We start from the raw sequence: 25,153 nt of genomic DNA on the forward strand, positions 1-25,153 counted from the left end.
TTCACAGCCTTTTATTGTGAAGGTCGATGCATCTGAGGTGGAGGTGGGGGCTGTGTTGTCACAAGGTCCATCTCCTGGTAAATGCCGTCCTTGTGCTTTCCTTTCCAAGAAATTGTCCTCAGCTGATAGAAACTAGGATGTTGGCAATAGAGAACTCTTGGCAATTAAGCTAGCTTTCGAGGAATGGCGGTATTGGCTGGAGGGGGCAGTTCATCCCATTACAGTAATCAGAGACCATAAAAACCTGTGATATCTCAAGTCTGCCAAACGTCTCAATCGTCTTGCTTCCCATACACAACCAGGTTTAACCGCATATAGAGGAAACATTTGGTTAGGGACCCCATAAATAAGAGATTACCGTGAAGTTGGTTATGGGGCAGTAATGAATTGATCAATACATTAGATAAATATCTCTTTTTCAAATAATCCTCAGCAGTTATCCAATGTCACATTTAAATTTTTTCAATTTTTCATATGGCTAATTGTATTTTTCATTCCTTATGTATTATAAGGCAGTTATGCTTGTTCATATTTCTCTGAATTTGGTGTGCAGCTTTCACTCCATATTGATCCCTGGTGGTAGTGACCACGTGAACCCCGTATCCATTTTGTAGAAGGGGGTGGTTGTCTCGGCCTTGTGCTCTGATCTGGAGGAGGGGGGTGTTGGAGGCTCAGTGGGACGCCCCAACTTCTTGAAATTCAGGAAAGTTGTTTGTGCCACCCAATTTGTGCCGTAAACTAATTTAGGAACATCACAATTCTGTATTTGCGGGTCATCCAGGTAGTAAAGCAACCATGGACATCCTGTCTTGTTTTTGGTGTCTCATGCTACAACGCATATCCGTCCATCAGATTCTCTCCAACCATTGGCTATCCCAAATAGACCATGGACATATTTATCCATGGATTTCATTACTGACCTACCTTTGTCTTTGGGAAAGACTGTGGTTTTGGTGGTTGTGGATAGGTTCAGTAAAATGACGCATTTCATCACGTTGCCGGCACTTCCAAATGCTAAGACTCTGACTCAGATGTTCATCAATGAGATTGTGAAGTTTCACGGGGTTCCTTCCCAATGTGGTCTCAGATCGGGGAACCCAGTTTGTTTCCAAATTTTGGAAGGCATTTTGTGCTCGACTGGGGAAGTCTCTCTCTTCTTCCTTCCATCCTGCTAGATTCATCTCTTTCCCTTTAGGACCCAGCAGTAGCTCACCTCCCACCCAGCAGCTGATCATCAGTATTCCCTTGGTGTATAAATACCCCTTCTTTATTTGGACTGGTACTGGTGATATTTTTCAGTTCCTTCAAGCTGAGGTTGCTCTGTGGTGTTGTTGCTGAAAATTTTGCTGAACTTCTACCTGTCTCATATGTGGATAAGTAGTTCATGCATTTTCCCGTGTGTCCTCCTTTTGTCTTCTCTAGCGTTTAGTGGGGTTGACGAAGAGCTCATCCCATCCAATCTCTATTTAAGGTCCAGCATTAGGGATAATTAGGGCCTGGTATCCGGATTGGCGCAGAACCTATCTAGGGTGGTGTGGGACCCCAGGGATCAGCAGTAGGTGTGGTCAGGGGGTCACCATCTTCCCTTTCCCTAGACACAAGGTTTCCATTACCTTCCCTCTCGCCGTTTGCTTAGCACTTCTCCGTACCTAATGTGACATAAATGAACTTGAACCTGCTTTTTAAATCAGCAATGGAGTCTTACGTGGTGATCATGCATACAGGACATGGAGGGGGAGTGCATTACTTATTGTTTTCTTAGGCTATGTGCGCACATTGCCTTTTTTTGGGACCATAAAGATGCAGTGCTTTTGGCCGCAAAAAACGCACCCATGGCAAAAACGCAGTGGTAAAAACGCATGCACTTTTACCGAATTTTTGGCTGCGTTTTGGTCACTGTGTTTTGTGTTAATGCATTGCATGGGTGGAAAAACGCAGAAAAGAATTGACACCTCAAAAACGCATCTAAAAAAAAACAAAACAAAACACTGAGCGGACAGCAAAAATTAAAACTCATAGACTTTGCTGGGGAAGCAAAGTCATACAGTTTGGAGCCCAAAAATGCAACCAAAAAAACGAGCAAAAATGCTGCAAAAAACGCACTGTGCGAACATAGCCTTAAAGCTATTTTACCTGCTGATTCCAGGTCTCTCTGTAGTTCTCCACAGGTGTCCTTGGCTCTTAGACAAGCTCTTCTGATAATTCTTTTCTCTCCTCTGTCTGAAATCTTACGGGGAGCACCCATTCGTGGTCGGTTTATGGTGAAATTAAAATAAAAATGCCTACAAGCAGAGGTCAGCGCTTTAACCCGACAAACTTAATCCAGCAGCTATGTTTATTGGCAAAGAATCCCCTTTACTTTGCCTAGTGAGGTAAAGGTTAAAAAATGGGATTTTGCAGAAAAAACCCTGAAAACAGCGCTACAACAAGTTTGTAGATTTTAATTAATTATTTTATTTCTAATAGCTGCTATCCTTGTTCTTGGTACAAAAAGTAAAATAGTATAATAATACCACATTCATAAACCACACATCGCAAAAAATACAAGAATTATAAGCATAAAAATTAATGCACATTAAAACATGAAATTGCGTTTGCGTAAACCAATAGGAGTGCCAATATAAGAATGGTAACAATGGCACGTCGCAAATAACAAGAGACCAGTGAGGTTATTATAACCGATTGTCCCGGCTAATGGTAGAACTTTCTAGGTTGCCGTTAAAATATGTTAGTTACATGCCAAGGTTGCTGTGATTAGAAATACTGCACCTCTCCTCTTTAACCTCCACGAAGATGTAATAATGCAGGATTCCACAATAGTTGCAGCCGAGATGAGCAGAACAAAGCCGGCACTTAATAAGGTTAAGCTCCAATCAGAGCATGGGGCGCCTACCAGCGCTTGCAGTGGAGATGAGGCAGAGCCGAACGACCATACAACACGGCTGATTTCGTTAGGGGTTAGTTCATCATAGAATGATGTAGAGGCGACAGATCACCAAATTCGGATGGTTCCAATAGGAGGTACTTCTTGTAAGAGTTGCGGTTACTCCACCTCGTCAAAGGATAGCCTCGGCAATTGGACTGCTAGGCTGAGTAAATCCGTACAAGGGAGAAGTCGTTTGCTGAGGTATCGCTACACAAGTAGACTAAGCTGAGTGAATATCCCACTCAGCTTAGTCTACTTGTGTAGCGATACCTCAGCAAACGACTTCTCCCTTGTACCTCCTATTGGAACCATCCGAATTTGGTGATCTGTCGGCTCTACATCATCTGCGTTGTTAGCGCTGCCAGGCGCCACGTGGATTGACTGGAGCACAACTTTGCCAAGTGCCGGCTCTGCTCTGCTCATCTCGGCTGCAACTATTGAGGGGCTCTTGCATCCACTATACACCCCCGTGGAGGAAACCATCCACTACAGGTTGGTCTTCTGATGAGGTGGAGAAACCGTAACCTCTATGTGAACTAACCCCTAACGAAATCAGCCGTGTTGTATGGTCGTTCGGCTCTGCCTCATCTCCACTGCAAGCGCTGGTAGGCGCCCCATGCTCTGATTGGAGCTTAACCTTATTAAGTGCCGGCTTTGTTCTGCTCATCTCGGCTGCAACTATTGTGGAATCCTGCATTATTACATCTTCGTGGAGGTTAAAGAGGAGAGGTGCAGTATTTCTAATCACAGCAACCTTGGCATGTAACTAACATATTTTAACGGCAACCTAGAAAGTTCTACCATTAGCCGGGACAATCGGTTATAATAACCTCACTGGTCTCTTGTTATTTGCGACGTGCCATTGTTACCATTCTTATATTGGCACTCCTATTGGTTTACGCAAACGCAATTTCATGTTTTAATGTGCATTAATTTTTATGCTTATAATTCTTGTATTTTTTGCGATGTGTGGTTTATGAATGTGGTATTATTATACTATTTTACTTTTTGTACCAAGAACAAGGATAGCAGCTATTAGAAATAAAATAATTAATTAAAATCTACAAACTTGTTGTAGCGCTGTTTTCAGGGTTTTTTCTGCAAAATCCCATTTTTTAACCTTATGGTGAAATTATGTTCTTTCTACTTCCAGATTATGGCCCCATCAGTGCTCACTGGAACATTCTGCAGTTTAGAAATTCTGTATCTAATGCCATCAGTATATTTTGCAACAGTAATTGAGACAGCTCACTGGTTTTTCCCATCATGAGATATTTCTTGTGTGGAACTTTGGTAATGAGACACCTTTTTATAGGCCATCAGTTTAACCAGTGTTACGGCCGCTGGGGTGGGCGTTTAATGGGTATGTTGACCCGTTGCACCGCAAGACCCGGGTTTACCCTGTTAAGATGGGTGTAAGGTTAGAATGAAGTTTCACGTAGCCGCCAGGCAGCTGACATGAGGGTCTGGGTGCAGGGGACATATGGCAGAACCCTGAGACTAGGACAATCTGAATGGGACAACCTGAACAGGTACAGGTAACAGACGAGGCCCAGAGAAGGTGCATGTACGTCACAGGCGTGACAACCAGCGGATATTATTACTCACTAAGTGGCAGGATTGCTTTCTAATATCTGATAGATATGGTCCTGGTGTCAGGACTTTCCATGGCTTTTTGCACCTCTCTTTGTGTATTCAATACTTTTTCCCTGTGTCATTTCTCATTATTCTACATAATTTATGGACATCTATGGTATGATTTCTTTGCCTGTGTGTATTGGATGGGTTGTTACTGACATTCGGTGAGAAATTCATGTCAATAACAGCTTTAGAAATATATTTACTTAGAAAATTGATGACGTGTTCAATACCTATTTCACCCTCTGTATCTACTCAAACCATGTGAGGCCTGCCTATGAGCGGGATTTAACACGTGTCAGCATGGGAGTGCGTCATTTTAATTCCTCTTTACGTGATCCCGGGTCGCCTATGGGTTGCCATGACAGCAGGGGGTCTGCTGTCATTACAGCACTCCGCTGTGGGGATACGTCCTCCGTCAGGTCAGATCCCGGTACAGGGGCTGCAGGCCGGGGGTTATATGGGGGATATAGGGATTATAAAGGGCGGCATGGTGGCTCAGTGGTTAGCATTGCAGTCTTGCAGCGCTGGGGTCCTGGGTTTGAATCCCACCAAGGACAACATCTGCAAGGAGTTTGTATGTTCTCCCCGGTGACCAGAAAAATGCCCACAGGAAAATTGCCCATAGGAAAAATGTCCACATGAATATTGCCCATAGGAAAATTGCCCACACGGAAAATTGCCCACACGGAAAATTGCCCACATGGAAAATTGCCAATTGCAGCATCAGAAAGTTTCAGATCTATGATATTTGAGGTGCAAGGTGAGGATGTTCACATGATAGGTGAAAAATGTTCACAGAAAATTGCCAATAGACATGAATGCCCACTAGGATTGGGGACCATGTAACTCAGGATGGGAACATATATACCAGGATGGAGACAATGTGGACCATACATACCAGAATGAGGACCTTATATACCAGCATTGGGTCATATACACCAGGATGAGGACATATTCACCAGGATGATGGGCATATATACCAGGACGGAGGACATTACTACATAATGAAGGGGGGGGGGAGGCAGTTCATAAGTCTTGATAGAAGTTAGAACACTACAAGGGCCCGTACATATGAGAACATGTGTGAGTGGGGGGGGGGCAGGTCCAAATTTCACACTGGGGCCCATTGGACTCTAGTTACACCACTGCAAAAACATATCATACATTCCCAGCACGAACACAAGGTGGTACAAGCGACAAAGTCTCACCTCTCTGCTGTGCCTTTGGGGCTTTCAGGACCAGCTATGGCTACTTTCACAATTGCGTTGTTTGGCATCCGTCACAATGCGCTGTGTGACGCATGTGACGGATGCGTTGTAAATAGTGTGATAATAAAGGCAACAGATTCCTGTGAAATAACACGTTGCGTTAGTTTTCTTTAGCCAAGAGAGAGAGAGCCCCCATCATCACCGCACACACACAGGCACTACCGCCCCCATCATCACCGCACACACACAGGCACTACCGCCCCCATCATCACTGCACACATGCAGGCACTACCGCCCCCATCATCACCGCACACACCTCGGCACTACCGCCCCCATCATCTCCGCACACACCCCGGCACTACCGTCCCCATCATCACCGCACACACACAGGCACTACCGCCCCCATCATCACCGCACACACACAGGCACTACCACCCCCATCATCACCGCACACACCCCGGCACTACTGCACCCATCATCACCGCCCCCACTCTGGCACTACCGCCCTCATCATCACCGCACACACGCAGGCACTAACGCACCCATCATCACTGCACACACCCCGGCACTACCACCCCCATCATCACCGCCGCACACCCCGGCACTACCGCACCCATCATCACCGCACACACCGGCACTACCGCCCCCATCATCATCACACACACGCAGGTACTACCGCCCCCATCATTAATGCACACACCAGCACTACCTCAGTGACATCCCCGCTGACAGTGCGATTCACTTCAGTTGCTGTGTGGAGCTGACAGAGAGCGGTAATGGTCTGTGGCTGCTCCTGTCAGCTTCATGTAGCAGAGCTGAAAGCGTCATGGGACCTCTGTGGATCACGTCGGATCTGGAGGGGTATTTGGGGATTTTAATAAAGTGGTGAAAAAGGGTGTATTTTTGTCTTTTATTTCAAATAAAGGATTTTTTTGGGTGTATGTGTTTATTTACTTTCACTTACAGGTTAATCATGGGGGGTTTCTCATAGTCGCCACCTAGGACTTAGTGGCAGCTATGGGCTGCAATTAACTCCTAATTACCCCGATTGCCACCGCACCAGGGCAATTTGGGATGAGCCGGGTAGAGTCCTGGGACTGTCGCATCTAATGGATGCGGCAATTTCGAGCAGCTGCTGGCTGATATTTTTAGGCTTGGGGGCTCCCCATAACGTGGGGCTCCCCATCCTGAGAATACCAGCCTTCAGCCGTGTGGCTTTACCTTGGCTGGTATCAAAATTAGGGGGGACCGCACGCCGTTTTTTTAAAATGATTTATTTATTTATTGTACTGCATGATATAGACCCGCCCACCGGCGGCTGTGATTGGTTGCAGTGAGACAGCTGTCACTCAGCGTGGGGGCGCATCTGACTGCAACCAATCATAGGCACCGGTGGGCGGGGGAAGCAGGGAATACGATATGGAATAATGAGCGGCCGACATTTTCAAAAGAGGAGAAGCCACCAGAGCATGGTGACAGCTGTGCAGCGCCGCGCCCATGATTGGTGAGTATGAGAGAGGGGGTGAGAGGGAGAGACCGACCGACAGAGAGCGATAGAGAGACCAGGAGTGATTTTAAACAATTTAGATCGTTCTGCTGGACATGCTGAGCATGTGTGACGCCCTGGATTAGCCAGGTAGTCACAGGTAGGCCCTTGCACAAACACCTTCCCCTAAAAAGGTACCAGCAGCCAACCTTAAAACCCTGAGTCACCACTCTCAGGACTTCACGTTCACACCCGGGGGGTGGAGCCAGGCGGTTGGCCACGCCCACCGAGGAGTTCGGAGAGCCTGAGGCGGGAAAAACAGAGAGTTCAGTGACAGGAGAGGAGGAGAGTGGTAGCAAAGTGTGCACGTCTGTCAGGGATCTGGGTTGGAGCCCGGATACCCTGTGGCCAGGGGGCAGACGGTGGTGGCTGCCTACAGGAGCAGGGATTACAGCCAGTGGAACCGTAAGGAACCGGGACCAAGTAGTGGCCCGCCGGTACCGAACCGGGGAACCGATTGGAAACCAGAGCACCAAGAGGGGTACTCAGACCCAGTACGAGGCCCAGAAGCCACTGGACCGAGTTGAATTCACTGATTGGGGTCTGGACTTTAGGTCCTTTCCCACCCAAGACCCGACTGAAGACAACAGCCCAACCAGAGGGATAGAAAGCCACCGCCCAGGCATCGAGATCCCACGGGCCAGCGTCTGCGGGCAAACGGGCTCTACTGGCACACACAAAGCTGGGGAGCGGACTACTGTTGCTCAGGCATAGGAGTCACCATTCTAATAAAAGTGAGGTGCAGGAGAAAGGCGGAAACCACCAACCTGAAAAAAGGGGACAAGCGCAGCCGCCTGCGGGCATCGTCCACCATCTTGTTTGGTTTACCAGAGACTCCAGTGTGTCTGTAATAGTGAGTACAACAATTCCCTCGGGCCGCGCACCGCATCGCACCAACAAGCCAGCACGCATCCCCCCTCATCAGCACTCTCGGGCCCCCGGGACCATCACCCCCTACCCACGGAGGGGTCAACACCAAGCTGCGCAACACCATCCCCGGGAGCCTAGTCAACGGCAGTGGTGGTGTCCATCCATTCACCACAACCCATGGGTGGCGTCACGAACTTAACCCCCAAAAACAACCGCGGCCTCGGCCGTGGACCTCCCCACCGAACACCACCCTCACGTAGCGTCAGCATCGCTTCAGAGTGACGAGACCCCCGGGTCCGGGAGGAGCTCGAGCCACCCACCGATGAGCCCGGATCCGAGCGTCTCGGCAGCCGGCCAAGCCCCGGGGCGGTACATATGCTCAGTAGAATGTGATGGAATCCATCAGCGGATTCCGCTGCTTAGCGCATAGCGGCGGAATCCGCCACCATAGACGATCATTAGACACTTTGGCGGATTCCAACGGTAAGTTGTTTTAACGACACCAAAAACGCTACATGCTGCGTTCCCTCCTCCCGGTGCTCAGTCAAAATAACGACTCAGTGTCGGCCAGCGGATGAAACGCAGACACTGCGTCACAGTGCGTTGTCAATATAAGTCTATGGAGAATAGCGCAGTCCGTTAACGGACTGCGCTATTTTCCATAGTGGCGGATTGCGATGAACGCAAGTGTGAAAGTACCCTATCTCTGCCAGCAGCACCCTGCTTTTGGTGGGCTCCCCTGAGATGATAATGTATTAGATGTGACCTGCAGTCACATGTAACTCAACAGATAATACAGTGATACTTTTGTGAGTACAGATAGTAGTGATTGCTCCTCTGGATCACACTGCTGCTGGTTCTGCATGTGCTGCTGGTTCTGCATGTGCTGCTGGTTCTGCATGTGCTGCTGGTTCTGCATGTGCTGCTGGTTCTGCATGTGCTGCTGGTGCTGCATGTGCTGCTGGTTCTGCATGTGCTGCTGGTTCTGCATGTGCTGCTGGTTCTGCATGTGCTGCTGGTTCTGCTTGTGCTGCTGGTTCTGCATGTGCTGCTGGTTCTGCTTGTGCTGCTGGTTCTGCATGTGCTGCTGGTTCTGCATGTGCTGCTGGTGCTGCATGTGCTGCTGGTTCTGCATGTGCTGCTGGCTCTGCATGTGCTGCTGGTTCTGCATGTGCTGCTGGTTCTGCATGTGCTGCTGGTTCTGCATGTGCTGCTGGTGCTGCTGGTTCTGCATGTGCTGCTGGTTCTGCATGTGCTGCTGGTTCTGCATGTGCTGCTGGTTCTGCATGTGCTGCTGGTTCTGCTTGTGCTGCTGGTTCTGCTTGTGCTGCTGGTTCTGCATGTGCTGCTGGTTCTGCTTGTGCTGCTGGTTCTGCATGTGCTGCTGGTTCTGCATGTGCTGCTGGTGCTGCATGTGCTGCTGGTTCTGCATGTGCTGCTGGCTCTGCATGTGCTGCTGGTTCTGCATGTGCTGCTGGCTCTGCATGTGCTGCTGGTTCTGCATGTGCTGCTGGTTCTGCATGTGCTGCTGGTTCTGCATGTGCTGCTGGCTCTGCATGTGCTGCTGCTTCTGCATGTGCTGCTGCTTCTGCAGGTGCTGCTGCTTCTGCAGGTGCTGCTGGTTCTGCAGGTGCTGCTGCTTCTGCATGTGCTGCTGCTTCTGCATGTGCTGCTGGCTCTGCATGTGCTGCTGGCTCTGCATGTGCTGCTGGTTCTGCATGTGCTGCTGGTTCTGCATGTGCTGCTGGTTCTGCATGTGCTGCTGGCTCTGCATGTGCTGCTGGCTCTGCATGTGCTGCTGGTTCTGCATGTGCTGCTGGTTCTGCATGTGCTGCTGGTTCTGCATGTGCTGCTGGTTCTGCATGTGCTGCTGGCTCTGCATGTGCTGCTGGTTCTGCATGTGCTGCTGGTTCTGCATGTGCTGCTGGTCCTGCATGTGCTGCTGGTCCTGCATGTGCTGCTGGTCCTGCATGTGCTGCTGGCTCTGCATGTGCTGCTGGTTCTGCATGTGCTGCTGGTTCTGCATGTGCTGCTGGTTCTGCATGTGCTGCTGGTTCTGCATGTGCTGCTGGCTCTGCATGTGCTGCTGGTTCTGCATGTGCTGCTGGCTCTGCATGTGCTGCTGGTTCTGCATGTGCTGCTGGCTCTGCATGTGCTGCTGGCTCTGCATGTGCTGCTGGTTCTGCATGTGCTGCTGGTTCTGCATGAGCTGCTGGTTCTGCATGTGCTGCTGGCTCTGCATGTGCTGCTGGTTCTGCATGTGCTGCTGGTTCTGCATGTGCTGCTGGTCCTGCATGTGCTGCTGGTTCTGCATGTGCTGCTGGTCCTGCATGTGCTGCTGGTTCTGCATGTGCTGCTGGCTCTGCATGTGCTGCTGGTTCTGCATGTGCTGCTGGTCCTGCATGTGCTGCTGGTTCTGCATGTGCTGCTGGCTCTGCATGTGCTGCTGGTCCTGCATGTGCTGCTGGTTCTGCATGTGCTGCTGGCTCTGCATGTGCTGCTGGTTCTGCATGTGCTGCTGGTTCTGCATGTGCTGCTGGCTCTGCATGTGCTGCTGGTTCTGCATGTGCTGCTGGTTCTGCATGTGCTGCTGGTCCTGCATGTGCTGCTGGTCCTGCATGTGCTGCTGGTCCTGCATGTGCTGCTGGCTCTGCATGTGCTGCTGGTTCTGCATGTGCTGCTGGTTCTGCATGTGCTGCTGGCTCTGCATGTGCTGCTGGCTCTGCATGTGCTGCTGGTTCTGCATGTGCTGCTGGTTCTGCATGTGCTGCTGGTCCTGCATGTGCTGCTGGTTCTGCATGTGCTGCTGGTTCTGCATGTGCTGCTGGTTCTGCATGTGCTGCTGGTTCTGCATGTGCTGCTGGTCCTGCATGTGCTGCTGGTTCTGCATGTGCTGCTGGCTCTGCATGTGCTGCTGGTTCTGCATGTGCTGCTGGCTCTGCATGTGCTTCTGGTCCTGCATGTGCTGCTGGTTCTGCTTGTGCTGCTGGTTCTGCAGGTGCTGCTGGTTCTGCATGTGCTGCTGGTTCTGCATGTGCTGCTGGTCCTGCATGTGCTGCTGGTTCTGCATGTGCTGCTGGCTCTGCATGTGCTGCTGGTTCTGCATGTGCTGCTGGCTCTGCATGTGCTGCTGGTTCTGCATGTGCTGCTGGTTCTGCTTGTGCTGCTGGTTCTGCAGGTGCTGCTGGTTCTGCATGTGCTGCTGGTTCTGCATGTGCTGCTGGTCCTGCATGTGCTGCTGGTTTTGCATGTGCTGCTGGTTCTGCATGTGCTGCTGGTCCTGCATGTGCTGCTGGTTTTGCATGTGCTGCTGGTTCTGCATGTGCTGCTGGTTCTGCATGTGCTGCTGGCTCTGCATGTGCTGCTGGTTCTGCATGTGCTGCTGGTTCTGCATGTGCTGCTGGTCCTGCATGTGCTGCTGGTTTTGCATGTGCTGCTGGTTCTGCATGTGCTGCTGGTCCTGCATGTGCTGCTGGTTTTGCATGTGCTGCTGTTTTGGGCTGGTGGAAGGAGTAAGGCAGAATCAGTGAGATTAGAGCAGACTGTATCTATCTATTGCTGATAATGACAGACTGTTGCTACAAACCACAGATCTTCAGCATTTTTGCAGTTTTGCACTAGGTCAACTGTAAATCACAGGTTGATCACCTATCATGTGAACATCCTCACCTTGCACCTCAAATATCATAGATCTGAAACTTTGTGATGCTGCAATTGGCGATTTTCCGTGTGGGCATTTTTCCTGTGGGCAATTTTCCTGTGGGCATTTTTCCTGTGGGCATTTTTCAGGGAACCGTTCTCCCCGTGTTTGTGTGGGTTTCCTCCGGGGTCTCCGGTTTCTTCCCACACTCCAAAGACATACAAATAAGGAATTTACATTGTGAGCCCCAATGGGGACAGTGTTCCTGATGTATGTGAAGCGCTGCGGAATATGTTAGCGCTATATGAAAATAAAGACTTATTATACAAGGGATATAGGGGTGATATAAGGGTTATAGGCTGGATGCGGGGGTATAGAATGATTATAGGGGTTATATATGGTTATATGGGGGGTATAGGGGTAATAGGGGGGATATAGTAGTGAAGACCCCCGGAGAGCTGGTTCCTCACTGATCGGAGGACGGGAATGTCTCTCTCCATTACACAGTGGCCGCAGGTCGGACGCCCGGACCCCGCTCCATTCATTCTCTATGGGGCTGTACTCTGACGTCATCACACACGGAGCGGAGCCGCACAACCGTGACCGCAGGAGACAACGCCGGTCATGTGACGTCAGGTGTAATCCACAACCAGAGAAATTACAAAAACAACTCATCCCATAATCACAGGAGACGTCACCGTCCAGCCCCAAACCACAGCGCTGCTAAAGGGTTAATAATCCCCCATAAGAAATCACTGACCTCCACCTCAGAGAGAGCCGCCTGTGCTCACAGGACCTGTGTGACGTCACCGTCATGTGATCAGTCACATGATCAGGGGCTGCTGCAGGGGGCTCTGCTCAGTGTGTGCAGGGGCTACTGGGGGAGGATGGAGCGGAGCCGTGTGTGTGTGTAATGTGCATGGAGCAGAGCCGTGTGTGTGTAATGTGCATGGAGCAGAGCCGTGTGTGTGTAATGTGCATGGAGCAGAGCTGTGTGTGTGTAATGTGCATGGAGCAGAGCTGTGTGTGTGTAATGTGCATGGAGCAGAGCCGTGTGTGTAATGTGCATGGAGCAGAGCCGTGTGTGTGTAATGTGCATGGAGCAGAGCTGTGTGTGTGTAATGTGCATGTAGCAGAGCTGTGTGTGTGTAATGTGCATGGAGCAGAGCTGTGTGTGTGTAATGTGCATGGAGCAGAGCCGTGTGTGTGTAATGTGCATGGAGCAGAGCTGTGTGTGTGTAATGTGCATGGAGCAGAGCTGTGTGTGTGTAATGTGCATGGAGCGGAGCCGTGTGTGTGTAATGTGAATGGAGCAGAGCTGTGTGTGTAATGTGCATGGAGCAGAGCTGTGTGTGTGTAATGTGCATGGAGCAGAGCTGTGTGTGTGTAATGTGCATGGAGCAGAGCTGTGTGTGTGTAATGTGCATGGAGCAGAGCCGTGTGTGTGTAATGTGCATGGAGCAGAGCCGTGTGTGTAATGTGCATGGAGCAGAGCTGTGTGTGTAATGTGCATGGAGCAGAGCTGTGTGTGTGTAATGTGCATGGAGCAGAGCTGTGTGTGTAATGTGCATGGAGCAGAGCTGTGTGTGTAATGTGCATGGAGCAGAGCTGTGTGTGTAATGTGCATGGAGCAGAGCTGTGTGTGTAATGTGCATGGAGCAGAGCTGTGTGTGTGTAATGTGCATGGAGCAGAGCTGTGTGTGTGTAATGTGCATGGAGCAGAGCCGTGTGTGTGTAATGTGCATGGAGCAGAGCCGTGTGTGTGTAATGTGCATGGAGCAGAGCTGTGTGTGTGTAATGTGCATGGAGCAGAGCTGTGTGTGTGTAATGTGAATGGAGCAGAGCTGTGTGTGTAATGTGCATGGAGCAGAGCTGTGTGTGTGTAATGTGCATGGAGCAGAGCTGTGTGTGTGTAATGTGCATGGAGCAGAGCTGTGTGTGTGTAATGTGCATGGAGCAGAGCCGTGTGTGTGTAATGTGCATGGAGCAGAGCCGTGTGTGTAATGTGCATGGAGCAGAGCTGTGTGTGTAATGTGCATGGAGCAGAGCTGTGTGTGTGTAATGTGCATGGAGCAGAGCTGTGTGTGTAATGTGCATGGAGCAGAGCTGTGTGTGTAACGTGCATGGAGCAGAGCTGTGTGTGTGTAACGTGCATGGAGCAGAGCTGTGTGTGTGTAATGTGCATGCAGCAGAGCTGTGTGTGTAATGTGCATGGAGCAGAGCTGTGTGTGTGTAATGTGCATGGAGCAGAGCTGTGTGTGTGTAATGTGCATGGAGCAGAGCTGTGTGTGTGTAATGTGCATGGAGCAGAGCTGTGTGTGTGTAATGTGCATGGAGCAGAGCTGTGTGTGTGTAATGTGCATGGAGCAGAGCTGTGTGTGTGTAATGTGCATGGAGCAGAGCTGTTGTGTGTAATGTGCATGGAGCAGAGCTGTGTGTGTGTAATGTGCATGGAGCAGAGCTGTGTGTGTGTAATGTGCATGGAGCAGAGCTGTGTGTGTAATGTGCATGGAGCAGAGCTGTGTGTGTGTAATGTGCATGGAGCAGAGCTGTGTGTGTAATGTGCATGGAGCAGAGCTGTGTGTGTGTAATGTGCATGGAGCAGAGCTGTGTGTGTAATGTGCATGGAGCAGAGCTGTGTGTGTGTAATGTGCATGGAGCAGAGCTGTGTGTGTAATGTGCATGGAGCAGAGCTGTGTGTGTGTAATGTGCATGGAGCAGAGCTGTGTGTGTAATGTGCATGGAGCAGAGCTGTGTGTGTGTAATGTGCATGGAGCAGAGCTGTGGATAAGATCTGTGTGAGGTACCTCAGATAGACGTGGCACAAGCCGCTCCATTTGGCAGAATCCAGAGAAATCCTCAGCACCTTTAAGCTCTATACAGGGATCTGGATGTATAACAGCGTCCAGTGGATTGCAGTCTATGGAGGGGCTGCTGTCTGGAGGTGCGATCCACAGGCAGGATTGGTCACCAGCAGGGTCTAAGCCAGGAGATCACTGAGAGGATAAAACCAGGATCACTAAGAGTAGCCAAAAAAACTTAAGAGGTCAAAACAGCCAGGACTGAGCCCGGGAAGCACGGGCTATATCTGGCAGCTGGAGGCTTTAATAAGGTGCGGTGCCTTCTAATGGAAACTACAACCATTACTGCAAAAAGATGCTCGATTAAAATCTATTTTTCCCGACCCCCCACTTCTGTGTTTTAGACAGCCCCCGAATCTAAGAAGCATCATTGTCAGAAGCTCCCTGTCCTCTCCAACACCAACAGGAACATTTCCCTGCCACCAGAAAACATGTAAGACCTGTCCATTTATACTGACAACGGACAAGATAAAGATTCCCAGATCACATCAGGACTACAAGATCCCAGGGACCTTCAGCTGCACCACAACCAATGGGGTGTACTTAATTATATGCACCAAATGTCCAACTGGGGGTCTGTATGTAGGGGAGACCGGACAACAGCTCAGGACAAGGATGAATTCTCACCACCACACAATCAGAGAAAAAAGGATGGATCTACCTGTGGCCAAACATTTCTGTTACCCCGACCACAGCATCATGGACATGAAATTGCTGGTATTGAAAGGAAACTTCAAGTCCCAGAGAGAGAGGAGACTATGGGTGTACTAACTTATGGTGACCGGTGACACATTCAGAGCAGGAATAAATGTGTCTCATGGATTCATGTCTTTTTACATCAATTAAGAGATGTGCTCCTCTGACCATCCGGGGGCGTCACAGCCCTGGACCAGACCCTTATCAGAGGACAATAAAACTTTCACACTGCTTATCTATGAACTGCAGCAAAATTTATGACCACAACAGTTTCCCCCTGCCATAGAGATAGTTCTGCTTCACATAACTTGTCTTCTTTACTGCCCCATTCTATGTCCTGTTGTGTATAAATATGTGACTCTACAGATTTTGTGTTATATTGAGCCTGATGAAGAGACCTGAGTAGTCTCGATAGCTGCTATTATTACCATCTTTACAGTTAGCCATTAAAAGGTATCAACCACTGAGGGCTTCAGTTCTTTTAAACAATTTTCTAATAGGCTGAAGCCAGGAGCTGACGATTCACCTGGACAGCACACACACCCATTCTGTCAGACTGGAAAGTACTGCAGGTCCCAGCCACTCTAAGCTTAGTGGATGGTCAGAGCCTGCACTGTCCAGAGCTTTTGGTTCTAACATCTCCACCAGCACCACCCACAGAGTGAATACTGCAACGCCTGACACAAGAGGCAGACATTGCAGGTTCTGGTGGAGATGAAACAGTGTGTGTGTGTGTGTGTGTGCGTGCGTGTAATGTGCATGTAGCAGAGCTGTGTGTGTAATGTGCATATATCAGAGCTGTGTGTGCGTAATGTGCATGTAGCAGTGCTGTGTGTGTGTGTGTGTGTAATGTGCATGTAGCGGAGCTGGATGTGTAATGTGCTCAAAAAATTGCAATTTTTTGCCAAAATCTCAAAATTTTTATAAGTACAGTTTGGAATTTTTAGTGCTCAAGTGCACATTTGGTGCTGGCTTTTTGTTTTTTCTTTATTGAATTGGTCGGTGGCTGACCCCCACCTTGCTATGCACCCCAATTTGGGATGTATTCCACCTGTCTAGATTTTGGCGGTTGGTGACTGTTCACATTCAGTCATCAGGCCTTGTCCACAGGCTATTTACTTCATGCAGCATTTGCTTGGACCTGTCCCGCCCACAGCCATGATTCAGTCATGGGTACGGGATTGAAATAGACCAGGTGAGTGCTGCTAAGAGCAGTTCTACTATTCATATGTGAGGCCGTATGGCACATTTTATAAAAATATTTTATTGTAGGACTGCCTCAAATGAGATTTGCCGTGACGTGGCGAGGCAGCTCAAAAAATTGCAATTTTTTGCCAAAAATCTCAAAATTTTTATAATAAGTACAGTTTGGAATTTTTAGTGCTGAAGTGCACATTTAGTGCTGGCTTTTTGTTTTTTCTTTGTGTAATGTACATGTAGTGTCATGTCCCCACCGGAGTCCGCTCCTGCGACTTCTGCTCCGATCGCCAGGCGATGCCGTGTTCCCACCATGGATAGTGCTGGTGATGGGAGAGGAATCGGTGCCCGTGGCTCTGCTGAGCACAGGCTCCGCTCATCCACTAGGCTGGGTTTCCCTAGAACCTGCAGTACCACTGACTGACTGTAGGTGGCGTGTGTCTTCCAGCTGAACTTGCCATCATTCACCTGCAGCCAATGGGAAGACACCACACCCTTCTTATTACCCCTCCTGTCATGTGACCACTGCCAGAGATAGTTCTGTACTCCTGGTTCATGTGCTGTTTGTATTTTGAGTCCTGTGCGCTGACCTTTGCTTGTTTTTTTACTACCCTCCTGCCTGTGTTTTTTGTACCTTGCTGCCAGTTTCGGATTTGACCTCTGCTTTGTCTCCTCACTACGCCCTTGCCTGCCGATTCTGTTCCTGTTTAGCATTTCATGGTTTCTTTACCCTGCCTGACCACCTTGGACTACAGTCTACCACAAGTAGTGATCTCTGGGGCTCTGTGTAATTCCAAATCCCTGTATGGGGGTTAAAAGATTGCAGACTTCTCGGGGTCCTGCTTTGTGAGGAGCCTTTCTCCAGTCTCCCTTTACAGCAAGTCTGAGTCTGTGGCTCCAGGCAGGCGTTACATTATCTCTGGCCCACTAACAACAAAAAAAAAATGGATCCTCTCCAAAAAGTGATAGACCAGGTACTGACCCTGTCTGGCTTGGTTCAAGGGCTTGCACAACAAGTGCAAGAGCTCCAGTCTGCCCAAGGTCAAGCTCCTGCAGCACCTCCCCCATCATGTCCAGAGTCCCGTCGACATCAAGGGAGCAGATCATGTGGAGCCCATCATGGAGAGCCTGGATCTCAGAGACAATCGCTTCTAGAGCAGCAACAGCACCTGATTGAGCCACAGGATGCTCACTTAGGTGCCTAGGTACTCCCTGCAGAGCCTATAAGGCCCTGTCACACACAGAGATAAATCTGCGGCAGATCTGTGGTTGCAGTGAAATTGTGGACAATCAGTGCCAGGTTTGTGGCTGTGTACAAATGGAACAATATGTCCATGATTTCACTGCAACCACAGATCTGCCAAAGATTTATCTCTGTGTGTGACTGGGGCCTATAAAGTTAATGTTACCTGTCTCATTGTCTCACCAGGGAAAAGCTGTGTGGCTGCAGGCCTTTATTGATTGTGGTTCTGCAGCCAATTTCATAAACTCTGATGTAGCAAAAGAGCTGGGTTTGCCTTTGCTGAGACTGAACTCTCCCATTAAAATCTCTGCAATTGATAATACCCCTTTCACTCAGGGTGTGGTTAATTTTGTAACCCCAGAGATCTCCATGCTTGTTGGGGCTCTGCATGTAGAAACTGTGTCATTTTTTGTTCTTGAGAATCTGATGTCAGCAGTGGTATTGGGCATGCCATGGCTGCACAAACATAACCCGGTCATAGACTGGCACCAGGGTGAGATTGTGCGCTGGAGCCCTGAGTGTCAGGACACGTGTATGCCTTTATCTGTTAACCTGACTAGAGCTGAACCTGTCCTCATACCTCATGCATTCAGGGACTTTGCTGATGTGTTTTCTGTTTCTGACTCTGAAGATTGCCTCCGCAGAGAGTATATGACTGCCCCATAGATTTGGTCCCTAATTCCCGACTCCCCAAGGGTAGGATTTATAATCTTTCTGGTCCAGAACATCAGGCCATGAAAGATTATATAGCAGACAGTCTGCAGAAGGGGTTAATCAGACCATCCAGGTCACCAGTCGGCGCTGGATTCTTTTTTGTGGCGAAAAAAGATGGTGGCCTCAGACCTTGCATTAACTACCGTGAACTTAACGCTATTACTGTAAAGAATCAGTACCCTTTGCCACTCATCCCCAATCTCTTTAACCAGCTCACAGGAGCCCGGTACTTCAGAAAGCTGGATCTCAGGGGAGTATATAACCTAATCCGCATCAGAGAAGGAGATGAGTGGAAAACGGCATTTAATACTCCAGAGGGACACTATGAGTACCTGGTAATGCCTTTTGGGTTAAGTAATGCGCCGGCTGTCTTTCAAAACTTTGTTAATGACATTTTCAGAGACATCTGTAGTCAGTATGTGGAGGTCTACCTGGATGACATCCTGATTTATTCTCCTGATGCTACGTCACATGTCAAACATGTTCGCACTGTGCTCCACAGACTCAGGGAGAACTCCGTTTGCTAAGTATGCAAAATGTGTTTTTTTTTTGTTGATGAGGTTAATTTCCTGGGTTATATATTGTCTGCAGAAGGCTTCCGCATGGATCCCTCTAAGCTACAGCTGATTAAGGAGTGGGTGCAACCCAAGTCCCTAAAAGCCTTGCAGCGTTTCCTTGGGTTTGCTAATTATTATCGCAAATTTATTAGAGATTTTTCCAAAATTGCCAAACCCCTCACCGATTTGACTAAAAAGGGGGCTGATGTGGTTAATTGGAAGCCAGAGGCGAGCCATGCCTTCTCTACATTAAAAGAATGTTTTTCCTCAGACCCGATTCTGGTTCAGCCTGACCTTATGCGTCCGTTTATTGTGGAAGTCGATGCATCCGAGGTTGAAGTGGGAGCGGTGCTATCACAAGGTACTCCGTCTCTCACTCAGCTTCGTCCTTGTGCCTTCTTTTCCCGCAAATGTTCTCCCACCGAGAGAAACTATGATATTGGTAATCGTGAGCTGTTAAATGGGCCTTCGAGGAATGGCGCCACTTCCTTGAGGGCGCCAAACATAAGGTCACAGTCATCACAGACCATAAGAACCTCACTTATCTGGAATCTGCTAAGAGACTCAATCCTAGGCAAGCTAGGTGGGCATTGTTCTTCTCCAGATTTGATTTTGTGGTAACGTTCTGGCCCGGTACCAAGAACACAAGAGCTGATGCACTTTCCGGTAGCTTCTGTCCCTCTCAGTCAGAAAACATCAAACCAGTCCCTATTTTAGCTAAGGGCATTGTTGTATCATCGGTATCTGTAGATTTAATAGAACAAATCCGTGATGCCCAAGACCAGGCCCCTGAAACCATTCCTGACCGTAAACTGTTTGTCGATCCCCCACTTCGTCTACGGGTACTTCAGGAGTCCCATAATTCTGTCCTTGCGAGTCACCCTGGTATAGGCAATACCCTCTGACTTGTAACTAGGAACTTTTGGTGGCCAACCGTAGCAAAGGACTGTAAGGAATACGTACTGGCCTGTGAAACTTGTGCTCGACCCAAGACACCCCATACACATCCCGCTGGATTTCTCCTTCTCCAGTCCCTACCTATTCCAGAAAGTCCTTGGACCTATCACTCCATGGACTTCATCACTGGCCTGCCACCCTCGGAAGGGAAGACTTGTATCTGGGTAGTAGTGGATAAATTCAGTAAACAGTGTCATTTTGTTCCATTGTCCGGATTACCTAATTCTGAAAATCTTAGCAGGTTGTTCATTAGGCATATTTGCAGTTACACGGGGTTCCAGAGAATATTGTTTCTGACAGAGGAATGCAGTTCATCTCCAAATTCTGTAGGGCATATAGAGTTATCTTTTTCTTCCGCCTACCACCAATGGTCAGACTGAACGTTCTAATCAGATCTTAGAACAATATCTCTAGTGTTATGTGTCTGATCATCAGTCTGACTGGGTGGAATATCTACCACTAGCTGAGGTTGCCATCAATAATCAGTATCAGGAGTCTATCCAAACTACCCCTTTTTTCTGCAATTTCAGGTTGAATCCACGTTTTGGGTCCTTTTCTTCCGCTATGGTGGATACTCCTGAGGCTGAAAGCACTGTGAACAAACTGAAAGCTATCTGGTCTGAGGTGGAAGATAACTTGAAGAGGGCACAGGGTGGTCAAGCCTCAGCTGCTAATAAGAGGCGTTCCAAGGGCCCAAGCCTTGGAGTTGGGGATAAGGTATGGTTGTCCACTCGTCATATTAAACTCAAGGCCCCTTCTGCTAAGCTGGGTCCCAGATGTATTGGATCTTACGAGATAGTCGAAGTTATCAATCCCACAGCTTTCCGCCTGAACCTCCCTCAGTCCTTCAAAATATCGAACGTGTTCCACAAATCCCTCCTCAAGTTGTATCGTTTTCCCATTCACCGAGTCACGCCCCCCTCCTCCTGTTTTAGTCAAGGGTAACCTGGAGTTTGAAGTACAAAGAATCCTTGACTCCCGTATTGTTAGAGGGGCAGTGCAGTATCTTGTACATTGGAAGGGTTATGGCCCTGAGGAGCGATCATGGGTCCCAGCAAGTGAGGTCCATGCTAAAGGTCTTGTCAGGAGATTTCACCTCCAGTTCCCTGACAAGCCGGGTTTTGAGGGTCCGGTGGCCCCTCATGAAGGGAGGGGGGTACTGTCATGTCCCCACCGGAGTCCGCTCCTGCGACTTCTGCTCCGATCGCCAGGCGACTCCGTGTTCCCACCATGGATAGTGCTGGTGATGGGAGAGGAGTCGGTGCCCGTGGCTCTGCTGAGCACAAGCTCCGCTCATCCACTAGGCTGGGTTTCCCTAGAACCTGCAGTACCACTGGCTAACTGTAGGTGGCGTGTGTCTTCCAGCTGAAGTTGCCATCATTCACCTTCAGCCAATGGGAAGACACCACACCCTTCTTATTCCCCCTCCTGTCATGTGACCACTGCCAGAGATAGTTCTGTACTCCTGGCTCATGTGCTGTTTGTATTTTGAGTCCTGTGCGCTGACCTTTGCTTGTTTTTTGACTACCCTCCTGCCTGTCGTTTTTGTACCTTGCTGCCAGTTCCGGATTTGACCTCTGCTTTGTCTCCTCACTACGCCCCTGCCTGCCGATTCTGTTCCTGTTTAGCATTTCATGGTTTTTGACCCTGCCTGACCACCACGGACTACAGTCTACCATAGGTAGTGATCTCTGGGGCTCTGTGTAATTCCAAATCCCTGTATAGGGGTTAAAGGGTTGCGGAGTTCTCGGGGTCCTGCTTTGTGAGCGGCTTTTCTCTAGACTCCCTTTACAGCCAGTCTGAGTCTGTGGCTCCAGGCAGGCATTACATGTAGCAGTTGAACTGCTCCTGTATGAGTGTCGCGGGCGGGGAGGACGCCTTCGCTGCTGGTCGCTCGCTAACGCTCGGGTCCGGTGCTGCTGCGGCTGCTGCTGCTCGGTGGCTCGAGCGGTGGGCCGGATCCGGGGACTCGAGCGGCGCCCCTCGCCCGTGAGTGAAAAGGGTGGTTTGTTTGGGGGATTTAGTCCATGACGCCACCCACGGGTCGTGGTGAAGATGGGCACCACCGCTGCTGGTGACGGGGATCCCGGGAGCGATGGTAGGGAGCAGCTGGGATGTTGTTTTCCCCCTCCGTGGGTAGGGGTCGGTGGTCCCGGGGCCCGGTGATGTGACGGGGAGGCAGGGTTGGTGGGGTGCAGGGTTGCAGGGACAGCGCGGTGCGGTGCCGGATGGCACGGGTGTACTCACTCAGTAAGAGATGCAGAAAGTCCTCGGTAAACCAAACGGCTGGATGGACGGGTCCCGCAGCCGGCTGCAGTGTCTCTCTCCCCGGACAGGTGATGGCGGCTGTCTTTCCCTGCACCTTGATGTACTTGTTTGACTACTATGGATCCCCAACGGTAGTCCGCTCCCCGGTGTATGGATGCCGGAGGAGCCCGTTTGCCCACAGGTGCTGGCCCTTGGGTCTTTAGCCTTAGGCGGTAGCTGTATACCCTCACGGTGTGGGTGGTTGCCTTCTATCGGGTCTTTGGCTGTTAGGAAACCCCTGGGGTTCCGGTCATACTCGGATTTGACTATTGTCGGCGGCTCCAAGCCTGGTCGGGGTCCGATGGCCCTGCCTGTGTGTGCTGGCTTCACTTCGCTCCCCGGTCGGTACCGGCAGCCCAACGCCCGACCCCGGTCCTACGGTTCCGCGTTGCTTTACCACTCCTGCAGACGGCCACCACCGTGTGCCAACCTTGCTGTCAGTGCCTGGGCCACAAACCCAGACACTCTTCACTTGACTCCTCTCACTTTCACCTCCAAACTCTAACTCTCAGCTTTTCCCACCTCCAGGCCTGTGAACTCCTCGGTGGGTGGGGCCAACCGCTTGGCTCCGCCCCACCTGGTGTGGACATCAGACCCTGGAGGGAGGCAACAAGGGTTTTGTGTTTGGCTAACGTTACTGTCTAATGGGGGTGGGGGTGTTTGTGTGTTACCTGTGACGACCTGGCTAGTCCAGGGCGCCACATTCCCCCTTGGTGGAATGGGGTCGGCAAGGCCAACAAGGGGGGTGCCACCGAGACGGGGGCAATGGCAACTGGCAAAAACGGTGGGTCGGGAGCGCCGACTTCCGGCGGCTGCAGGGCCTTGATGGCCCGCTCCTTCAGCACTGCAAAGTCTAAAGGGGGCTTTACACGCTGCGACATCGCTAATGCAGAGTCGTTGGGGTCACGGAATTTGTGACGCACATCCGGCCGCATTAGCGATGTTGCTGCGTGTGACACCGATGAGTGATTTTGTATTGTTGCAAAAACGTGCAAAATCGCTCATCGGTGACATGGGGGTCCATTCTCGATTATCGTTACTGCAGCGGTAATGATGTAGTTCGTCGCTCCTGCGGCAGCACACATGGCTATGTGTGACGCCGCAGGAACGAGGAACCTCTCCTTACCTTACCTGCCTCCCGGCCGCTATGAGGAAGGAGGTGGGCGGGATGTTCCAGCCACTCATCTCCGCCCCTCCGCTTCTATTGGGCGGCCGCTCAGTGACGTCGCTGTGACGCCGCACGGACCGCCCCCTTAGAAAGGAGGCGGTTCGCCGGTCACATCGACGTCGCCGGGCAGGTAAGTATGTGTGACGGGTCTGCACGATGTTGTGCGGCACGGGCAGCGATTTGCCCGTGTCGCACAACAGATGGGGGCGGGTACCCATGCTAGCGATATCGGGACCGATATTGCACCGTGTAAAGTAGCCTTTAGCCGGCATGCTCCAGAGACCACAGCCGCAACTGCTTGCGATCTTCGGGGGACCCCAGCCCCTGCAGGAACTGCTCTACCAGCATTTTATTGCCATCAGTCTCATTAATGGGGTCCACCCACTTCAGGGTGCGTAAGGCCGCTTGCAGCCGCAGTGCATAGTCTCTTATACTGTCTTTTGGTCACTGCCGGCAATGGTAAAACTGCATCTGCAACTCCGCTTCTGTGGGGGTTTCAAAAGCGGCTTGAAGTTTATCAAAAATGGTGGTTACCGAGGCCCGGTCTGCGTTTGTCCAGGTCTCCGCCTCCTGCTCGGCCGCACTGGTCAACTGCCCCAGGACTACCACGGCACGTTGCTTGCCAATCATGGCATACAAGTCGAGAATCGTGCACATTTTCTTACGGAACACCTGTAAAGTATCAGGCTTCCCATCGTACTGGGGTAACCAGACAGCGCCGGGTACGTAGGGCAAGGAGATCGGCATTACCTGGACGACCGCTGGAGCCGCGGCCTCCCCCGCTCCTGCGACCAGAGCGGGTGCCACTGCATTCCCATCATCAGGCACATCTGCTGGCGTTGCCGCTCCAGCGGCCGGCGCTGCTCCGCCATCGGGGTTGGGCACGGACATCTTCCCGTTTCTCCCCCTTGGTCTTTCTGCAGCACTTCGCTCTTTGGGGGCGGGGCTTCGCTTTCGCGCCTTCACTGCTCGGGGAAGACGACTCGAGTGGGAAACTTTCGCGCCAAAGATGGCGGATCTTCAGATTATTCAGCGGGATGCCGCTGACGGGGACTACAAGGCGCACTTCTACTGGTAAGTAGACTGGTTCAATCCTGTTCATGACGCTAGAAGAGTCGATGTGTACCGCCCCTCGGCCTCGGCTGCGGCCGCCGAGCCGCTCGGATCCGTGCTCACGTACTGCAGGTGGTGGCTCGAGCCTCTCACGGACCCGGGGGTCACGTCGCTCTGAAAGGGGTAGTGGCGATGCATGCAGGGGTTCGGGTGGTTGTTTGGTGGAATTAGTAAAGTTCGTGACGCCACCCATGGGTTGTGGTGATTGTATGATGGACACCACCGCTGCCGTTGACTAGGCCTCCCGGGGACGGTGCTATGCAGCTCGGTGTTAACCCCTCCGTGGGCAGGAGCGATGGTCCCGGGGCCCCGTGGGAAGGTACTGGGGCGAGGGAGCGTGGGCGTACTGGACGCAAGTGCGGTGCAGTGCGGTGCGCGGCCCGAAGGCGCTGGTGTACTCACTCTGACACAAGATACTGGAGTCTCTGGTAAACCAAACGACAGAATGGACGGGGCCCGCAGCCGGCTGCAGTGTTCTCCCTGGACGGGTTGGTGATGGCTGTCGTTTC

General features: G+C 50.6%; 2 protein-coding genes and 1 pseudogene across 2 annotated transcripts in view; all 3 read right to left on the bottom strand.

Annotated features, from left to right (window-relative positions):
- LOC142257313 (uncharacterized) overlaps window positions 1-2,277 on the bottom strand; it is a 56,659-nt gene extending 54,382 nt beyond the window's left edge. The window contains 1 exon segment of the mRNA XM_075329455.1: window positions 2,134-2,277. Within this exon segment, the coding sequence (XP_075185570.1) occupies window positions 2,134-2,245 (112 nt within the window). The 5' untranslated portion in view covers window positions 2,246-2,277.
- The window catches only part of LOC142257004 (uncharacterized), a 417,356-nt pseudogene that overhangs the window by 318,040 nt on the left and 74,163 nt on the right, over window positions 1-25,153 (bottom strand).
- LOC142257052 (uncharacterized) overlaps window positions 1-25,153 on the bottom strand; it is a 329,863-nt gene that overhangs the window by 267,120 nt on the left and 37,590 nt on the right. The window lies entirely within an intron of this gene.

Source organism: Anomaloglossus baeobatrachus, chromosome 1 (genome assembly GCF_048569485.1).
Source record: "Anomaloglossus baeobatrachus isolate aAnoBae1 chromosome 1, aAnoBae1.hap1, whole genome shotgun sequence".
Lineage (NCBI taxonomy): Eukaryota > Metazoa > Chordata > Amphibia > Anura > Aromobatidae > Anomaloglossus > Anomaloglossus baeobatrachus.